Here is a 15,033-nt window from a genome sequence, read left to right on the forward strand (position 1 = left end):
CTTCTTTATCCATTCATCTGTTGATGGACATCTAGGCTCTTTGCATAGTTTGGCTATTGTAGACATTGGTGCTATAAACATTGGGGTGCAGGTACCCCTTCAGATCACTACATTTGTATCTTTAGGGTAAATACCTAGTAATGCAATTGCTGGGTCATTGGGTAGCTCTATTTTCAACTTTTTGAGGAACCTCCATACTGTTTTCCAGAGTGGCTGCACCAGCTTGCATTTCCACCAACAGTGTAGGAGGGTTCCCCTTTCTCCATGTCCTCGCCAACACCTGTTGGCCATTTCCTGATTTCCTGACTTGTTAATTTTAGCCATTCTGACTGGTGGGAGGTGGTAATTCACTGTGGTTTCGGTTGTATTTCCCTGATGCCAAGTGATATTGAGCACTTTTTCATGTCTCTTTGCCATTTGGATGTCTTCTTTGGAGAAGTCTCTGTTCATGTCTTCTGCCCATTTTTTATTGGATTATTTGTTCTGTGGGTGTTGAGTTTGATAAGTTCTTTATAGATTTTAGATACTAGCCCTTTATCTGAAAAGACATTTGCAAATATATTCTCCCATTCTGTCAGTTGTCTTTCGGCTTTGTTGACTGTTTTCTTTGCTGTGCAAAAGCTTTTGATCTTGATAAAGTCCCAATAGTTCATTTTTGCCCTTGCTTCTCTTGCCTTTGGTGATGTTTCTAGGAAGAAGTTGCTGAGGTCGAAGAGATTGCTGCCTGTGTTCTCCTCAAGGATGTTGATGGATTCCTGCCTCACACTGAGGTCTTTCATCCATTTTTGTCTATTTTTGTGTATAGTGTAAGGAAATGGTCCAGTTTGATTCTTCTGCATGTGGCTGTCCAATTTTCCCAACACCATTTGTTGAAGAGACTGATTTTTTTCCATTGGACATTCTTTCCTGCTTTGTCGAAGATTAGTTGGCCATGGACTTGAGGGTCCATTTCTGGGCTCTATTCTGTTCCATTGATCTATGTGTCTGTTTTTGTGCCAGTACCAAACTGTCTTGATGATTACAGCTTTGTAATAGAGCTTGAAGTCTGGAATTGTGGTGCTGCCAGCTTTGGTTTTCCATTTTTTGAAGTTTTGATGGATAGTTAGTCTTGAGAAGTCTGGTAAAGAAACACTGGTTTGATTTTAGTAAACACTGTATTCTGGTGTTGAAATAATCACATCATATTAAGATTTAAAGGTTGTCCCCTTTAAGAAAAACTCCGATGAAAGTCAACTTAAACTTGGAGGAATCATCCATCTGCTGGGAAAGATGCAGAATTAGTAAGTTAAAGCCAGCTACATTATGTGCCTACATTTTGGGTCTTTGGGGAGCCATGAGGCTAAAAGCCAATTAAAGCTTTAGTAGAGAGAAATTTAAAAGTGGTTTCTCCTGGGCAAGAGAAAGATTTGGAGCAGAGAGTGCAAGTAAAGTAGGAGAGTGTTGATGATGTAATTAATACAGTTAACAGCTGGGAATGGGAATCAGTGCAGAGCCCCATCTGAGAAGATGACTCTGTGAGAAACTCAAGTTTGGGCCTGAAAGCTACACTATCTAGGTTTCGGCTTCAAATCAGGAACCTGAAGGCATCTCTGCATGGTCAGCCTGGTGAGGAGGGTGGCCAAACCTGCTACAATGAGTATGCAGATTAGAACAATATAAAAAATTGATAGCAAAGGGATTTTTCCTCTTACTGCTTGAGTATTAACTCCTTTCATCCCTTTATTCATCCTTTTCTCTTAATATGTCATGTCCTTCTTTCCCCAGTTTCTACCCATCTGTCTACTCTCAGACATTGTTATCTAACTGATGTTCCCAACCTCTGCCCGGAGATGTAGAGCCTTATCTCCAGCCTGCGTAGAGGACATTATCATACTTGTATCCCATTGTCATCCCAAACTTAAAATTGCCTCAAACAGAGTGATTGCCTTCTCTCATTATCTTATCACTCAGCCAGATCTCTCAGAAATCCTGTTTTCTTTTCCATTCTCACTTCATCAAACCTGTTAGGATCCTGAAGGCTGTGTGGCATCATGGGAAGGGCATGAGGTGCCCGCATACATGAGGCTGGCACCTATGGCAAGCCTGTTACTTGATCTTTGTAAGCCTCATTTCTCCTATCTCTCTAATTGGGTAATTGGCATGATAATACCTGCCTACCTCATTGGATTACTGGAGAATATAAAATGTGGTTTTGTATATAAATCATGTAACACAGTGCCATACATGTGCAGTAGGTGCTTAATAACTAGTTAGTAGTTTTATTTTGAATGCACAGAGCACAGTGCCTGGCATGTTCAGGGCCACTGTTTGGAGATGCCACTCGCATTTGATCCTCCCCGGAATTGTGTTTCCCAGCTTGGAATGTATTGGGTATCCTCCTCTAGCACTTCTCAACAGATGAGTTTATAGGTTTCCGAGAAAAGCTGCTCTACCCCCCCGCTATGGTCCCCCTCAACTTTCAGCCACCACGTTCACAAACGACTTATGCCTAGACTCATCCCCTCCCTAATTTGTTTTCCTACAGAGAAAGTGGCATCTCTGTCCTTCTGCGCGAGGCTAATCTTTACCCCCGGCTTCTGATACCATCCCTTCCTTCCCAGGGCCCCCTCCCAGTCCTCATTGTGCCGTCTTCAACCACACCTCCTGTAGTGGTTCTTTCCCATCAGCAATTAACCATGACTGAGGCTCCCTTATCTTAAAAAAATAAAATAACAACCACCAGGTCGTGAGTTCTCTGTACCCCTCCAGCTACCACCCTGTATTATTCCAGTCCTGCCTAGTCAGACTTCCGGAGCCCAGTCCACACCCTCGTTTCCTCCGCTTACCTTTCATTCCGTACCCCGCGCGTTGCATTCGGAATTCACTGGGTTTCCTTCTTTCAAATGAGTCTTCAAAAGGGTTGCCTGTGACCTTGTTATTACTAGGGCCACCCTGCTGACCATGTTGAAATGCTTGTTTTGTAGTTTTTTGGTTTGTTTGGTTCTTTGGTTTTTGTTTTTGTTTGTTTTGGTTGACTCACCCCACGTTAGCCTGATTTTTCTCCTACTTTCCCAACTGCACCTCAGTTTCCTTGTAGGCTTTTCTGCTTCTGCTTTCTTAAATATTGGTGTTTTTCCCTGCTTTGACTCTTCTAATTCGAAACCTTCTCTGAGGAGGCCAGTCCACTCATCCATTTGTCCTCTGTACACAGGTGACACCGTCATTTCCGTCTCTAGCCCAGACTTCTCTCTTAAGCATCAGATCACCTCAGACTTACCAAGTCCTACTAGAACTTAGATCGCTTCCTGGTTGCCTGGAGATGCTCTTCCTGTGGTGGCTCACTGCCCATTTGTCTTTAGTGTGAGTCAGAATCAGAACCCCCTGGGAAGCTTGTTCCAGAAGACTGCTGGGCCCCATCCCACCAGAAGTCCTGAATCCCTCCATCTGGGGGTAGGTCCTGAGAACTTGCACTTCTGGGAGTTCCCAGGTGATGCTGTTGCTGCTGGTCACAGAACTCTGAGAACTTCTATTTAAGGAATTGATGCTCGTTTTCCCTATTCCTTACTCTCTCCTATGACCTCCCTCTTTTCCCTTCACTTAGCATTCACATAATCTTGTCAGTCTAGCCTTTTAACTACCTCTCTAGTGTGATTCTAGCATTAAAAGCTAACTGGCTTTTCTTTCTTTTTTTCTTTTTTTATAGATTTTATTATTTGAGAGAGAGAGAATGAGCAGTGGGGAGAGGCAGAGGGAGAGGGAGAAGCAGACTCCATGCTAAGCAGGCAGCCCATTGTGGGGCTCCATCCCAGAACCCTGGGGTCACGACCTGGGCTGAAGGCAGACACTTAACTGACCGAGCCAGCCAGGCACCCCTCTAAGTGGCTTTTCTGTCTCCTGTCTGACTTCTCTTTGAACACAGCCAGTGTGAGCTTCTTAAAGCACAAGTCCTGTTAGTCTCCTGCCTACTTTATTCTATAGCTCTGCATTGCCTTTGGAGTAAATTCAGACTTCCTGACGTTGACCTGGCCTCTGCCTGCCTCTCTCGCACCAGCTCTTGTTTCTCCTTACTTCACACAGAAGGCACCAAGCATTCAGAAAAGTAATGAATACTTTAAATATACATTATATAGCAGTCATTGAGTGCCTCCTTTTACACACATTAACTCCATTTAATTTTTCTTAACCCTATAAGATTGGTACATTTTACAGAGGAGGAAATGTGACCCATTTTATAATGTTACCATTGCCCTGAACACCAACCATGTCTAGTCAGTTGTGCCCAGGATGACAAGCTTGTATTCCCTCAAAACTCACTGTAAGAGCCAATAATGATAATAATGATAATGATAATTATATCAACAACAATATTAAGAGTATCTAAGAGTTTTGGTTATTGTACTTTGTGCCAGGGTACTCCCTGTAAACATAAATCATGTAAACTATTCCAGATTTACTGGGGAGGAAATTCACAGGGAAGGAATAACTTGTGTCAAAATCACATAATTCAAGGTCACAGGACAGAGGTTTGAATTTAGGTCTTGTGACTTCAAAGCTCATGCGTTTAACTACTCTTATCTTTCCTATGGGTGGAAGCAGTGAAATTGTATTGAGAGCTATTTATTACTTGCCATCTTGTAAAATTTAAAAATTTTCAATGTCTATAACTGAATTATAAAATTTTTGGCAACCCTTTCCTCCTCATTGGAACCCACCCACACGTACCTGTCTTTCTTCCAGATCTTATCATACTGTGGTGGTTGGACTTGGAGTCGTGCTGGGTTCTGACACCCCCTCTACCAAACACCTCCTTGGATAAACCCTGGGATAAGTTCCTTTGCCTCTTTGAATGGCTGATGGCTATTCTCTAAAAATCAAAACAGTAATACTTCCTTCATGGGGTTGCTGAGAAAAATAAATGTGAGAGTACCTGCTTCTTCTCTCTGTCCCTTTTGCTTTTGCCTTATATAACATTGGGCATTATCATAGTGGCTTCCTTACTATCTCCTACTATCTTCCTTACTATCGCCTGTTGTGTTTCCTGCACAGGTCACAATTGTCCCCTCCCCTGTTCTCACCCTGTCACTTTCCCTAACTATGCTCTACAGTGCCACCTGAAAAATATTTGTAAAATATAAATCTTGGGGACTTTCTGTTACTAGTAATGGTGGGCTATTATTCAAACACAGTTCTGCCTGCTAAAACAACTAAAAATATTTGCATAAAGTAAAAAAAAAAAAAAAAAGACCCCAAACTTTGATCATTAAAGAGCAGGCAATGTTGCAGATTTTACCAGCAGTAATGGGGGACAGAAATAAAGTAGCTGGGGTCTCACAAGAAGCTGGGACTCCAAAGGGCTCTGCCATATGGGTGAGCTCACTTGGAATTACAGCCCAGCTTCAAGCTGACTGGGTCAACCAAGGAATCTCAAGTCTTGAATTGGCTTAAGGGCTGGTATTCCTCCAGGCACCAGGCAAAACCAAGTGGAAATCCTTTCCAAAGGAAGGTTTCTTCAACCCAGGCCTCAAATTATTCAGTGATGAGCATGTAAATATAACCAGGCACCGAAGGAAACCATATTGCAGTTGCAAGAACCATCAACAACCACATGCAATAGAAGCAGCCCTTCATACATGTCATCAGATCCTGGAATCTGTAAACAACTACTGTGTTTAAAGAAATAAAAGATAAGCTTGAACATATCTGCAAAGAGTAGGAAACTACGATATGTGACAAAGCAAATTGGAAAAGGAACCAAATAAAAATTCTAAAAATAAGCATAACTTTAATGAAATTAACTCAGTGGATGAGGAAAAATGTAGTATATTTGATGGCAGATTTTAAAGAAGAATGCCTCAGTGGGTGAATTTAATAGAAGATTGGATAAAGCTAAAAAAAAAAAAATTAACAAACTAGGAGACAGTAAAAAAAAAAATTATCCAGAGTATAACATGGATAGACAAATAGAAAACACAGAGGAGAAGGGTCTAAATAAGTTAAAGTCTTAGAAGGAGATGAGTGAAAAATAAGCAAAATGAAATTTAAGGGTACTGGCTGAAATTTTCCATAACAGCTGAGATACCAAACCACAGATTTAAGATGACTAATGATTGCAAGTAAAATTTTTAAAAAATCCTAACTTAAGTGCATCAAGATGTAAATCAAAAGCCAAGAGAAAATCATTAAACCAGCTAGAGAAAAAGATTCTCTTCATAGGAGCAACAGACTGACCTTTCACCAAATATGATTCTGATCATGGCATTCTCAAAATTTTCAATAGCTTTCTGTTCCTATAATATAAAATACATGCTCTTCAGCATGTCATATAAGGCCTTTCATGCCTGGTCTCTTCAGCTTATTTGAACATTGAACCTTCCTCCTTCTCCCATTTATTCTTAATTGTGTGCCTTTGCACATGTTCCTCACCCTTTCTGGGATGTCATTTGTTTAACTGGATAGATTAAAACTCCTTTTGCCCAATTCCTTGCCTTTTTCTTCACATTACCCCCACTTGGCATCACAGTCAAATCATCTGAAGACCTTTTGATGCACTTGTGAAGTGTTAAGAATCATCAGACTTGTTAGTCTGTTGTTTATATATGAGAGGACCAAATCAAGGTAATTTTTTTAAAAGATTTTATTTATTTGAGAGAGAAACAGACAGAGCATCAGTGGGGAGAGGGGCAGAGGGAGAGGAGACAGAGACAAGCAGACTCCTTGCTGAGTGAGGAGCCCCACCCTGGGTTCCATCCCAGGACCCTGAGATCATAACCTGAGCTGAAGTCTGATGCTTCACTGACTGAGCCATCTAGGTGCCCCCAGAATCATTTTTCTTACCAGAATCAGGTATTAGGTTTGCACTTGATAGATGTAAGTGGCCATACCAACCCTACCAAACCATGGCATTTTACTTTTTAAATGTTTAAAATAGAAGTTTTAGACAATCTGTAGAAAGAGATTAGGATTTCACTCGACGTTCCTTCCTAGAGTATGTGCTGGGGGATATAATGAGTAGTTGCCTGTATTAGTAGTTTATCTATTTCCTAGAAAATTCTCTCTTTTAGATGAAGAATTTTGGTAGTCACTAGTTTCTAGAATCTCTTGAACTAGAAGGGACCACAGAGTGCATGGGCAATCTCTGCCTTCACTATGGCAAAACCAAAGGCTGTGGGGACGCATAACCCTCCACCCTTGTGAGGACTTCCAGCCTGCCCTGATCTAGTAATTTCATCATAGAGTTTTAGTGCTTTGTCAAGCCATTTTTCCTGATATTCAATCAAAAGCTCCTTTAATATAAGCCCATTTTTCATATACTAAGTCATCCATTGTGATGGAAATATACTTAGCATCATTCTTCTCAGACATGTCTCTCCAATTTCGTCTCTCTTTGCTCTCACTGCCACTATCTAATTCAGATTCTGATTGTGTCTCAGCTCGACAGCAGCCTCGCTCCCAGCTTTCTAAGATCTTCATTCGGCATTGCTTCCAAACTCATAGCCCTGAGACGCATATGTCCCTTACCATCAAAATGCTTAATAGGATAGTGTCCAGGCTTGTCAGTTCATGGTGTAGATCTTATGTTAGAAAGTATGTTCTGTTGAGAATGGAGTTAAATCATAAAATATCAATGACTTAAGTAAGAAAGAAACCTATTTCTATGTTATATAAAAGAGGACCAGAGGTAGGCGGGCCAGGGCTCAGAGGGTAGTTCCACAGTCTTAAGCCCATTCTGTTGTGCTGCTCTCTGGTGTAGAAAGCACCCTTGTCCTGCAGCCTCTGGGACCAAGATAAGTACTTGAGGTCCAGCTGTCACATCCAATTCCAACCAGTAAGAAGGAAGAAAGAGGAAAGGCTGGGCCTCCGTCTTTTAAAGACACTTCCCAGAGGTCACTTACAACACCTTCACCTGCATTTTGCTGGCTAAAACTTAGACATATAGGCTACACTAAGTTGCAGGAAAGCTGAAAAATGTAGTCTTTTAACTATGTCTCCCCAGCTGAAATTGGAGTCCTTGTTGCCAGGAAAGAAGAGACTAGATCTTGGGCAGTAACCAGAGTGTCTGCTGCAGGACCTTTCTGCCATCCTCGTTCCTCTCCGCACCCCAGAGCCTTTTCACCCAACCCTTGTATCTTCAGGTTGTTAGTGGCTACAGTAAATCTCTTGCTAGTCCTTTACCCTGTGGCCTTTTCATAGCTCTGGGCCTTACCTACAGTGTCCTTTCACTTTCTCATCTGTCTCACATTCATACATCCTTCAAGCCCAGATCACTCCCTCAGGGCAGTTTTTTTTTTTATCTCCTTAACAGTGACAACATAACACTAATTCCTGGAGCCAGATAGCAGTGGAAGAAGAGCTTTCTGAACTTAGTAGTTGAACACACTTGGGTTTGAATCTCTTCTCTCCAGCTTGGCCTGGAAAATACAGAAATGGAAGGACTCAGCCTACAGACTGTGTTTAAAGCCACAGCCTAGACCTCTCTTCGAGTTTCAGACCTTTATATTGAACTGCTTATTCAGCGTCATCATTTGAAGGTTTCATAGGTGGCCTCAAAGAGGAACACCTCAGAAGTAGAACTCGTGTTTTCCACCTCCTCCTCTAGTCTCTCCTATGCCAATAATGATACTTCTATCGACCTAGCTGCAGGTGTCAGAAAGCTGGACATCACCCTTCACTTCTCATAGCTAATGATCTGTAGGGTTTCCTGTCTGATCACCATCAAAATCTCTTTGTTCAAGTGTACAATGTGTCTGAGGTTGATCCTTTTCATTCCCTACAGTGCCTCCATCATAGCACCATCCTCACGTGTCTGGATTGCTCCAGTAGCTCTTCGCTGGCCTCCCTGCCTCTGCTCTCAGCCTGCTTGAACCTGCCCTTGGGCAGTATGACTTTCATGCACAAATCCTTGCCAGCTTCCCGGTGTATCCAGGTTCCAGTTTAGGACGCGTCAATCCTAGAAGACACCAGCTGACTTGACTCCTGTTACCGCTCACCCTCATCCCTGCCATGCCTGTTCTGAGGCTCACTATGCACCAGCTACCTGGTTTTCTTTCTGTTCCTTGTTTGTGCCAGGCACCTGCCACCTCTGTCCCTTCCCAGTACTTTTCCCACCTGGGGTCTTCTGTCCCTTTCTTTACTCCTGAACACACCATCCTGCGGTGTCAGCTTAAATGTCACTTCCATGTAGGGCCTCTTTTCCTGACCTCTTAATCTAAATTGTATATTGACAGAACTCTTCCTCCTTGAAACTGTTCTTTCCTTCTTCGCCTTCATCACGATTTATTGATTGAGTGGTTATTTATTGAGTATCACTTGCGCATTAAAGTATATGTTCTCTAAGGGCTGGAACCATATTTCTTTCATTCACTGAATCCTTAATGTGCATTGCTCAATAAATAGACATGGAATAAATGAATAAATGAAGGATCTCATGATTAAACAGTGTGTCAGATCTCTCATTAACCTGACAACTTTGCTGTTAGGGTAGGGAGACGTAGTTGTTGGAAACTTATGAAGGTGGTTCACCTTTCTAACCTCTAATTGCGTTTCCTCACATTTGTTGAACGTATCTCTGATGCTCACCTGCAGGGCTGAAAGCTTCAGTTTGATTTGTTGGAATGCATCTTTGAACAAAGCTTTGTTTCTGTCAGGGTATATGAACTCAGAACCTGGAAAGGTTATCTGTAGGTGTGATATTGGAAAATCACAGTTGGGCTCGCTTCCTTGGCTACCCCTCTTTCTTTGGATGCAACCTGGCATAACCTTTGGAACAGAAGACTTGCTTGTTGTTGGGGTGGAGTCTAAAGCAATAGTCATTTTAAGTTGGAACCATCAGTGACTGTGATAGAAGGTTGCATGCCCAGGATTTGGGATGCCTTAGAAAACCCCCTTGATTGCCAACTCTTGAGACTTAAAGTTCAGATAGCAGGTATCTAGGTAGAATGTGCTGGTTCATGGTATTTCCAGCCTCCTAATCTTTCCTGAATGACCTTGTTCTGTGGAGCACACTGGCAAGATACGTTATGGAGCAGATCAAAATTTGTGTGGGTTTTTTTCCTCCCCAGGAGTATAAAAGATGTGGTTCAGGAAGCATCTAATGACCTTGGAATCCTGAACTATGGTCTAAAATCCTGAACTGTGGATATCATCTGATGGACAGGGTGATCAACAATGGGAAAGTTCTCATTTGTTTTTTCTTTTGGGAAAACAGTGAGAATTCTGCTTTCAGTGGGCACTATGGTAGGCATATTTCAATATAGATGGAAAAGCAAACAGTTGATCATTCTTAAACCCCAGTAGGTCAGATCATGCCAGTGTTTCCAGAGTATGCCCAGAATGGTAAAACTTGGCCTTAAAGCTGAGCTTTGGCTAAGAGACAGCCAGTCCTGAAAAGGATTTATTTATTTATTTTGGCCTTGGTAATGTCTAAATGATAAGTACAAGTCTCTCTTAGCTATCTGGAGTGGAACCCACATGAATGCGCTGTGACCCCTAAAATGCAGAAACTCCAGTATAGTTGGATAAGACTATTTTGTTGGGGAGCTCTAAAGTTAAAATATGAAAATACAAAATACTACATGTTCAGAAGTGTGTAATTTGCTGCATTTGTTCAGAGTGGTTTTAATACTTCTGGTACAGAGCCTAACTTCCCTCTTTATTAGGGAGATGTGGTTTCAGTTTCTTGGGTGAATGTGCATTTTATAAGTTTCTTAAGAAAGGAAATTAAACATTTAAAGACTTTAATACTCTTTATATAATGTCACTAAGAAAAGCCAGGAAAATCAGGGTTGGCCTTTTTATTTATTTATTTAATAAATATAATCTATTTTCCCCCATTTTGTTTGTTATGGCTGGTACCAAAGTACTTTTAAAAGTTAACATTTATTTTGATTTCAGCAGATGTGCTTAATAAATTAACCTATCTCTCTTCTTCATTGTGGGCTGGGGCAGTATTTCATATCTAGTATGTTTGCCATTTGATGCCTAACCCATTTAGCTCAGTTCAGTGTGGTTCCATATCTCCACTTATATGATGCTTAGCATTTGAATAACGTTAAATAGCTCAAATGTGGGCACCTGAGTGTAAGCACATTCTTGCAAGTTGGTGATGTGATTGACCTTAGCTGAGTCTCCTGACTACTGTGGGCTAGGGTTTCCTTTTCTGTAAAGTGAGTAGTTTAGGATAAATAAATGGTGCTCCGAATTTAAAATCCAACCTGGCGCCTGGGTGGCTCAGTCTGACTCTTGGTTTCGGCTCAGGTCAGGATCTCCTGGGTCAGGACACTGAGACCCACATTGGTTCCCTGCTCAGCCAGGAAGGAGTCTGCTCGGAAGAGTCTTTCCCTCGGCCCCTCCCCCCACTCACGCTCGCACACTTGCATGTGCGCTCTCTCTCTCTCTCTCTAAAAAAAAAAAAAAAAAAAAATCCTGTGAGTCTGTATGCCTACTACATAGGCATCTAACTGATTCCTCTTCTCTCTTTTTCCTCTCTCTTCTTACTTTAGGAAAAGAGGATGCTGATGCTCCCGTTACAAAAGATGAGAGCACCTCCACGTCACAGGACCCAAGAGCTTTACCGGAGAAGTCCCTGCAAAGATCAGCAAAGGTCATTGCCCACAGATTTTCTGCATATGTCCAAATGACTGTCACCTGAGCTACCTGTCAGAGGTGTCTCATGCAATTCAGTGGGAGCAAGGAATCATAAAAAGCTAATATTTTGTATAACTTTAAAGGGATACATATATGTTGATTTGCCTGTGTTTGGATGAAGGTCCACAGACTTTCCTTTGTGTGTAGGTATGTTTACTGAAGTTCTGCATTATCTTTTTCTGCTTAAACCACTCTCACAGTGTGATGTCTTTTTTTTTTTTTTTTTAAGATTTTATTTATTTATTTGACAGAGAGAAACACAGAGAGAGAGGGAACACAAGCAGGGGAAGTGAGAGAGGGAGAAGCAGGCTTCCTGCCAAGCAGGGAGCCTGATGTGGGGCTCAATCCCAGGACCCTGGGATTATGACCCGAGCCGAAGGCAGACACTTAAGGACTAAGCTGCCCAGTTTCCCCTAACATGATGTCTTTGATTTCCAGTTCAGGTTATGTAAAGTGGAGTGAGAATTTAGGCATGATGTGAAACAGTACAAATGTAGATGCCTTCTATATTCTTAGTTTTTTGCTTCAGGTTTTTTTATTGTTGTCATGTCCACATGGAATTCAAAAGTAAGTTTTTAATGCCCTTTTTAGTTTTCCCCCAAGTATTTAATTTAATTATTGTAGACACAAAAATCCTGCTTTTGTGTCCTGTCTGTTGTTTTGCATAGTTCAGTTTTATTTTTCAGTTATATATGCTAGTGGCATATTCAGATATGGGATCAAACATGGCTGACCCTAGCTGTGCAGATAGCTTGTGGTAGAAGAAGTGGTTCAGTGGGTGGTAATAAGCAGGAATCTTTCTCTGCCACAGACTCCCCCTTCAGTGTGTTCGACTTGCAGTGGTAGTGTTGCCCCTCAGTCTAGCACCTCTTGCAGATTGACACGTGGAATTTCTGAATTATATTACATTTATGTTATCCTCAACTGACTACCAATTATTTTAATAAGCATATACCCATATACCCATATACCAGGCAACATGCTAGGTATAGAAGATTGTAATGAATGGAAAGCCTGTGGGCTAGATCTGGCTTAAAAAACTTGTGTTTTGTATGACTTGTGCAGCATTTAAAAATTTTGACTAAGTAGTTTACTAAAAAAAGAGAGAGAGTGAGAGACTTCTGGCTTCTCTTGATGAAACAAAACATCTGACAACACTGGGCCACATTCTTCAATGACTTTAGTCCGAGCTGAGTATAGGCCCCCCTCTTAGATGGAACTTGTGTTCTGCAGTTTGCTGCTGCCCTCTCAATGGTACTCTCTCTCTTGCTGGGTTGGTTGGTTGGGTTTGATAACTTAGTGAATTCAGTAAAAAATTGCAAGGCAATGCAGCACTTGTATACAAAACTTGCACTGTGGCCAAGTCATTTCTCCAACTAATGTAGGAATCACAGGTGATGTCAAGCTACTTCATACACTTCTCATGCTGTCAGATATTAAAACAAAAAGCAAGGACTTCTAGTTCAGACAAGAGGGCATAGACTCGTTTCTCCTTGCTCTTTCCTGGTAGTACAGCTATAAACCCTGGAAAATAACAGGAGGGAGAATTCCGAAGGGTGAAGAGAGGAAGGCAAGTCAGTTAGGGACTCCTCCCTCCTTCCCCAGAAGTAGGAGATGACAGGGGAACACCAGTAAGGAGGATCCTCCCCCAACAGGTGTATGGTCCAGGAGACCTTTTTCCTCATGAGTCTGAGACCCTGCTTTCCCAGCCAGAGACCCTTGGCACACAGGCAGCAGCAGGGTCCTACCACAACTAACAACCTGGATGGGAAGTTTCTTTGTCCCTACATGGACGTGAGTCTGTTCCTGATCCGTACTGGAGAGACCAGGTGGCTAGCCCTGAGGAAGTTCTTCTCACCCCCTCAGGCAGTACCGGCAGAGAGCGGCTGGAGCCCCAGTGGTTCCATGTCAGCCAGACATCAAAATGCTACTGTGCAGTCTTTGCTGATGAAGTTGTCATTGGAACTAGAGCCCACAAAAGTAGTTCAGGGTCTCTGTGCTAAAACAAGACAGGGTGACCTGCCTTCTAAAAGAAAACATTTCAGTAAGACCTTGTATCTCCCAACATAATAGTCAAAAGGTCCAGGTACAGTAGAAAATCATTCATTATACCAAAAACCAGGACATCCTCACCTGAGTGAGGAGAGACAACTAACTGATGCTGACACCAAGACGGTGCAGGTGACTTGAAATCAGCCATCATAAATACGCTTCAACAAGCGATGAAAAACTCAAAACAAATGAGAAATTAGAAAATCTTGGAAAGAAATAGAGGTTATTTAAAAAAAAAGAACCAAGTGTAAATTTCAGGACTAAAAAACGCAGGAACAGAAATAAAATACTCAGAGGATAGGCTCAGTAGTAAAGGTGACTCAGCATAGAATTAGTTACCTTGAGAAGAGATCAGTCGAATTTACCCCGCTGAACAGAAAGAAAATAGACTAGAAACAGTGAACAGAGCTTCAGGAAGTTGTGGGACTGTAAGGTAGATTCAGCATTCAGACCACTGGAGTCCTAGAAGGAGGGGAGCATCAGGAGAGTGGGGCTTATAGACTGCTGACTGGGAGCAGGTTAAAAATACCTGAGAGATTTTGAGGTTGGAGCAATGATTGTATAACATGAATGTGTGTAGAATGGTGTCCATCTTCTATCTGCATCATTGGAATTCTCCTCTTTCTTTTTTAAAAGATTTTATTTATTTATTTGACAGAGAGAGAGAGATCACAGGTACTCAGAGAGGCAAGCAGAGAGCCTGATGTGGGGCTCTATCCCAGGACCCTGAGATCATGATCTGAGCCAAAGGCAGAGGCTTAACCCACTGAGCCACCCAGGTGCCCCTGTAATTCTCTTCTGATGGACTCCATAGCTTGTGTTTGGGGTTGGAGATTAGCAGTGGCCAAACTGTCCCAGAATTGAGGATTTTTTAGGGTGGGTGCAGTGGAAGGGGAAGAGAGGTGAGGCATTTGATGACAGAGATGAAAGGACTAGAAGTGCTGGAAGATGATGTCCCTCAGAGGTAGGAAAGGATTCAGGCTGAAGAAGTAGCAAACAGACACAGAAAGCAGGCTGCGGTCAAGGCGCCAGTAGGCTTGATGTGGTGAAGAAACCGTGGAGTGGGGCCCAGGAGAGTAGGGGACCTGGACAATGGGTCAGTCTGAGATGATTGGGATTAGATCTAAGGATGCTGAGTGGTGGCCATGAGGATGAATTGCCAAAATGGAACGGAAGTGAGGGCCACTGGTACTGAGGAGGTATGGGGTCTGTGAGGGCAAGACAGTGGCTGAGTCATTCACTGGGAAGTGTAAGCCAGGTACTGCAGAGTAACTAGGAGGTCCGTGGGTGACAGTAGCAAGAAGGGGACAGCCTGAACCATGAAAGGTTGCAGGCATACACACGAGGTGGGAAGAGTAT

General features: G+C 42.3%; 1 protein-coding gene across 2 annotated transcripts in view; it reads left to right on the top strand.

Moving 5' to 3' along the window:
- DIS3L2 (DIS3 like 3'-5' exoribonuclease 2) overlaps positions 1-15,033 on the top strand; it is a 365,013-nt gene that overhangs the window by 154,185 nt on the left and 195,795 nt on the right. For both annotated transcript variants that reach the window (XM_059393719.1, XM_059393720.1), the window contains exon 7: positions 11,478-11,578. In XM_059393719.1, coding sequence (XP_059249702.1) covers positions 11,478-11,578 — 101 coding nt within the window. The remainder of the gene's footprint in view (positions 1-11,477; positions 11,579-15,033) is intronic.

Source organism: Mustela nigripes, chromosome 3 (assembly GCF_022355385.1).
Source record: "Mustela nigripes isolate SB6536 chromosome 3, MUSNIG.SB6536, whole genome shotgun sequence".
Classification (NCBI taxonomy): domain Eukaryota; kingdom Metazoa; phylum Chordata; class Mammalia; order Carnivora; family Mustelidae; genus Mustela; species Mustela nigripes.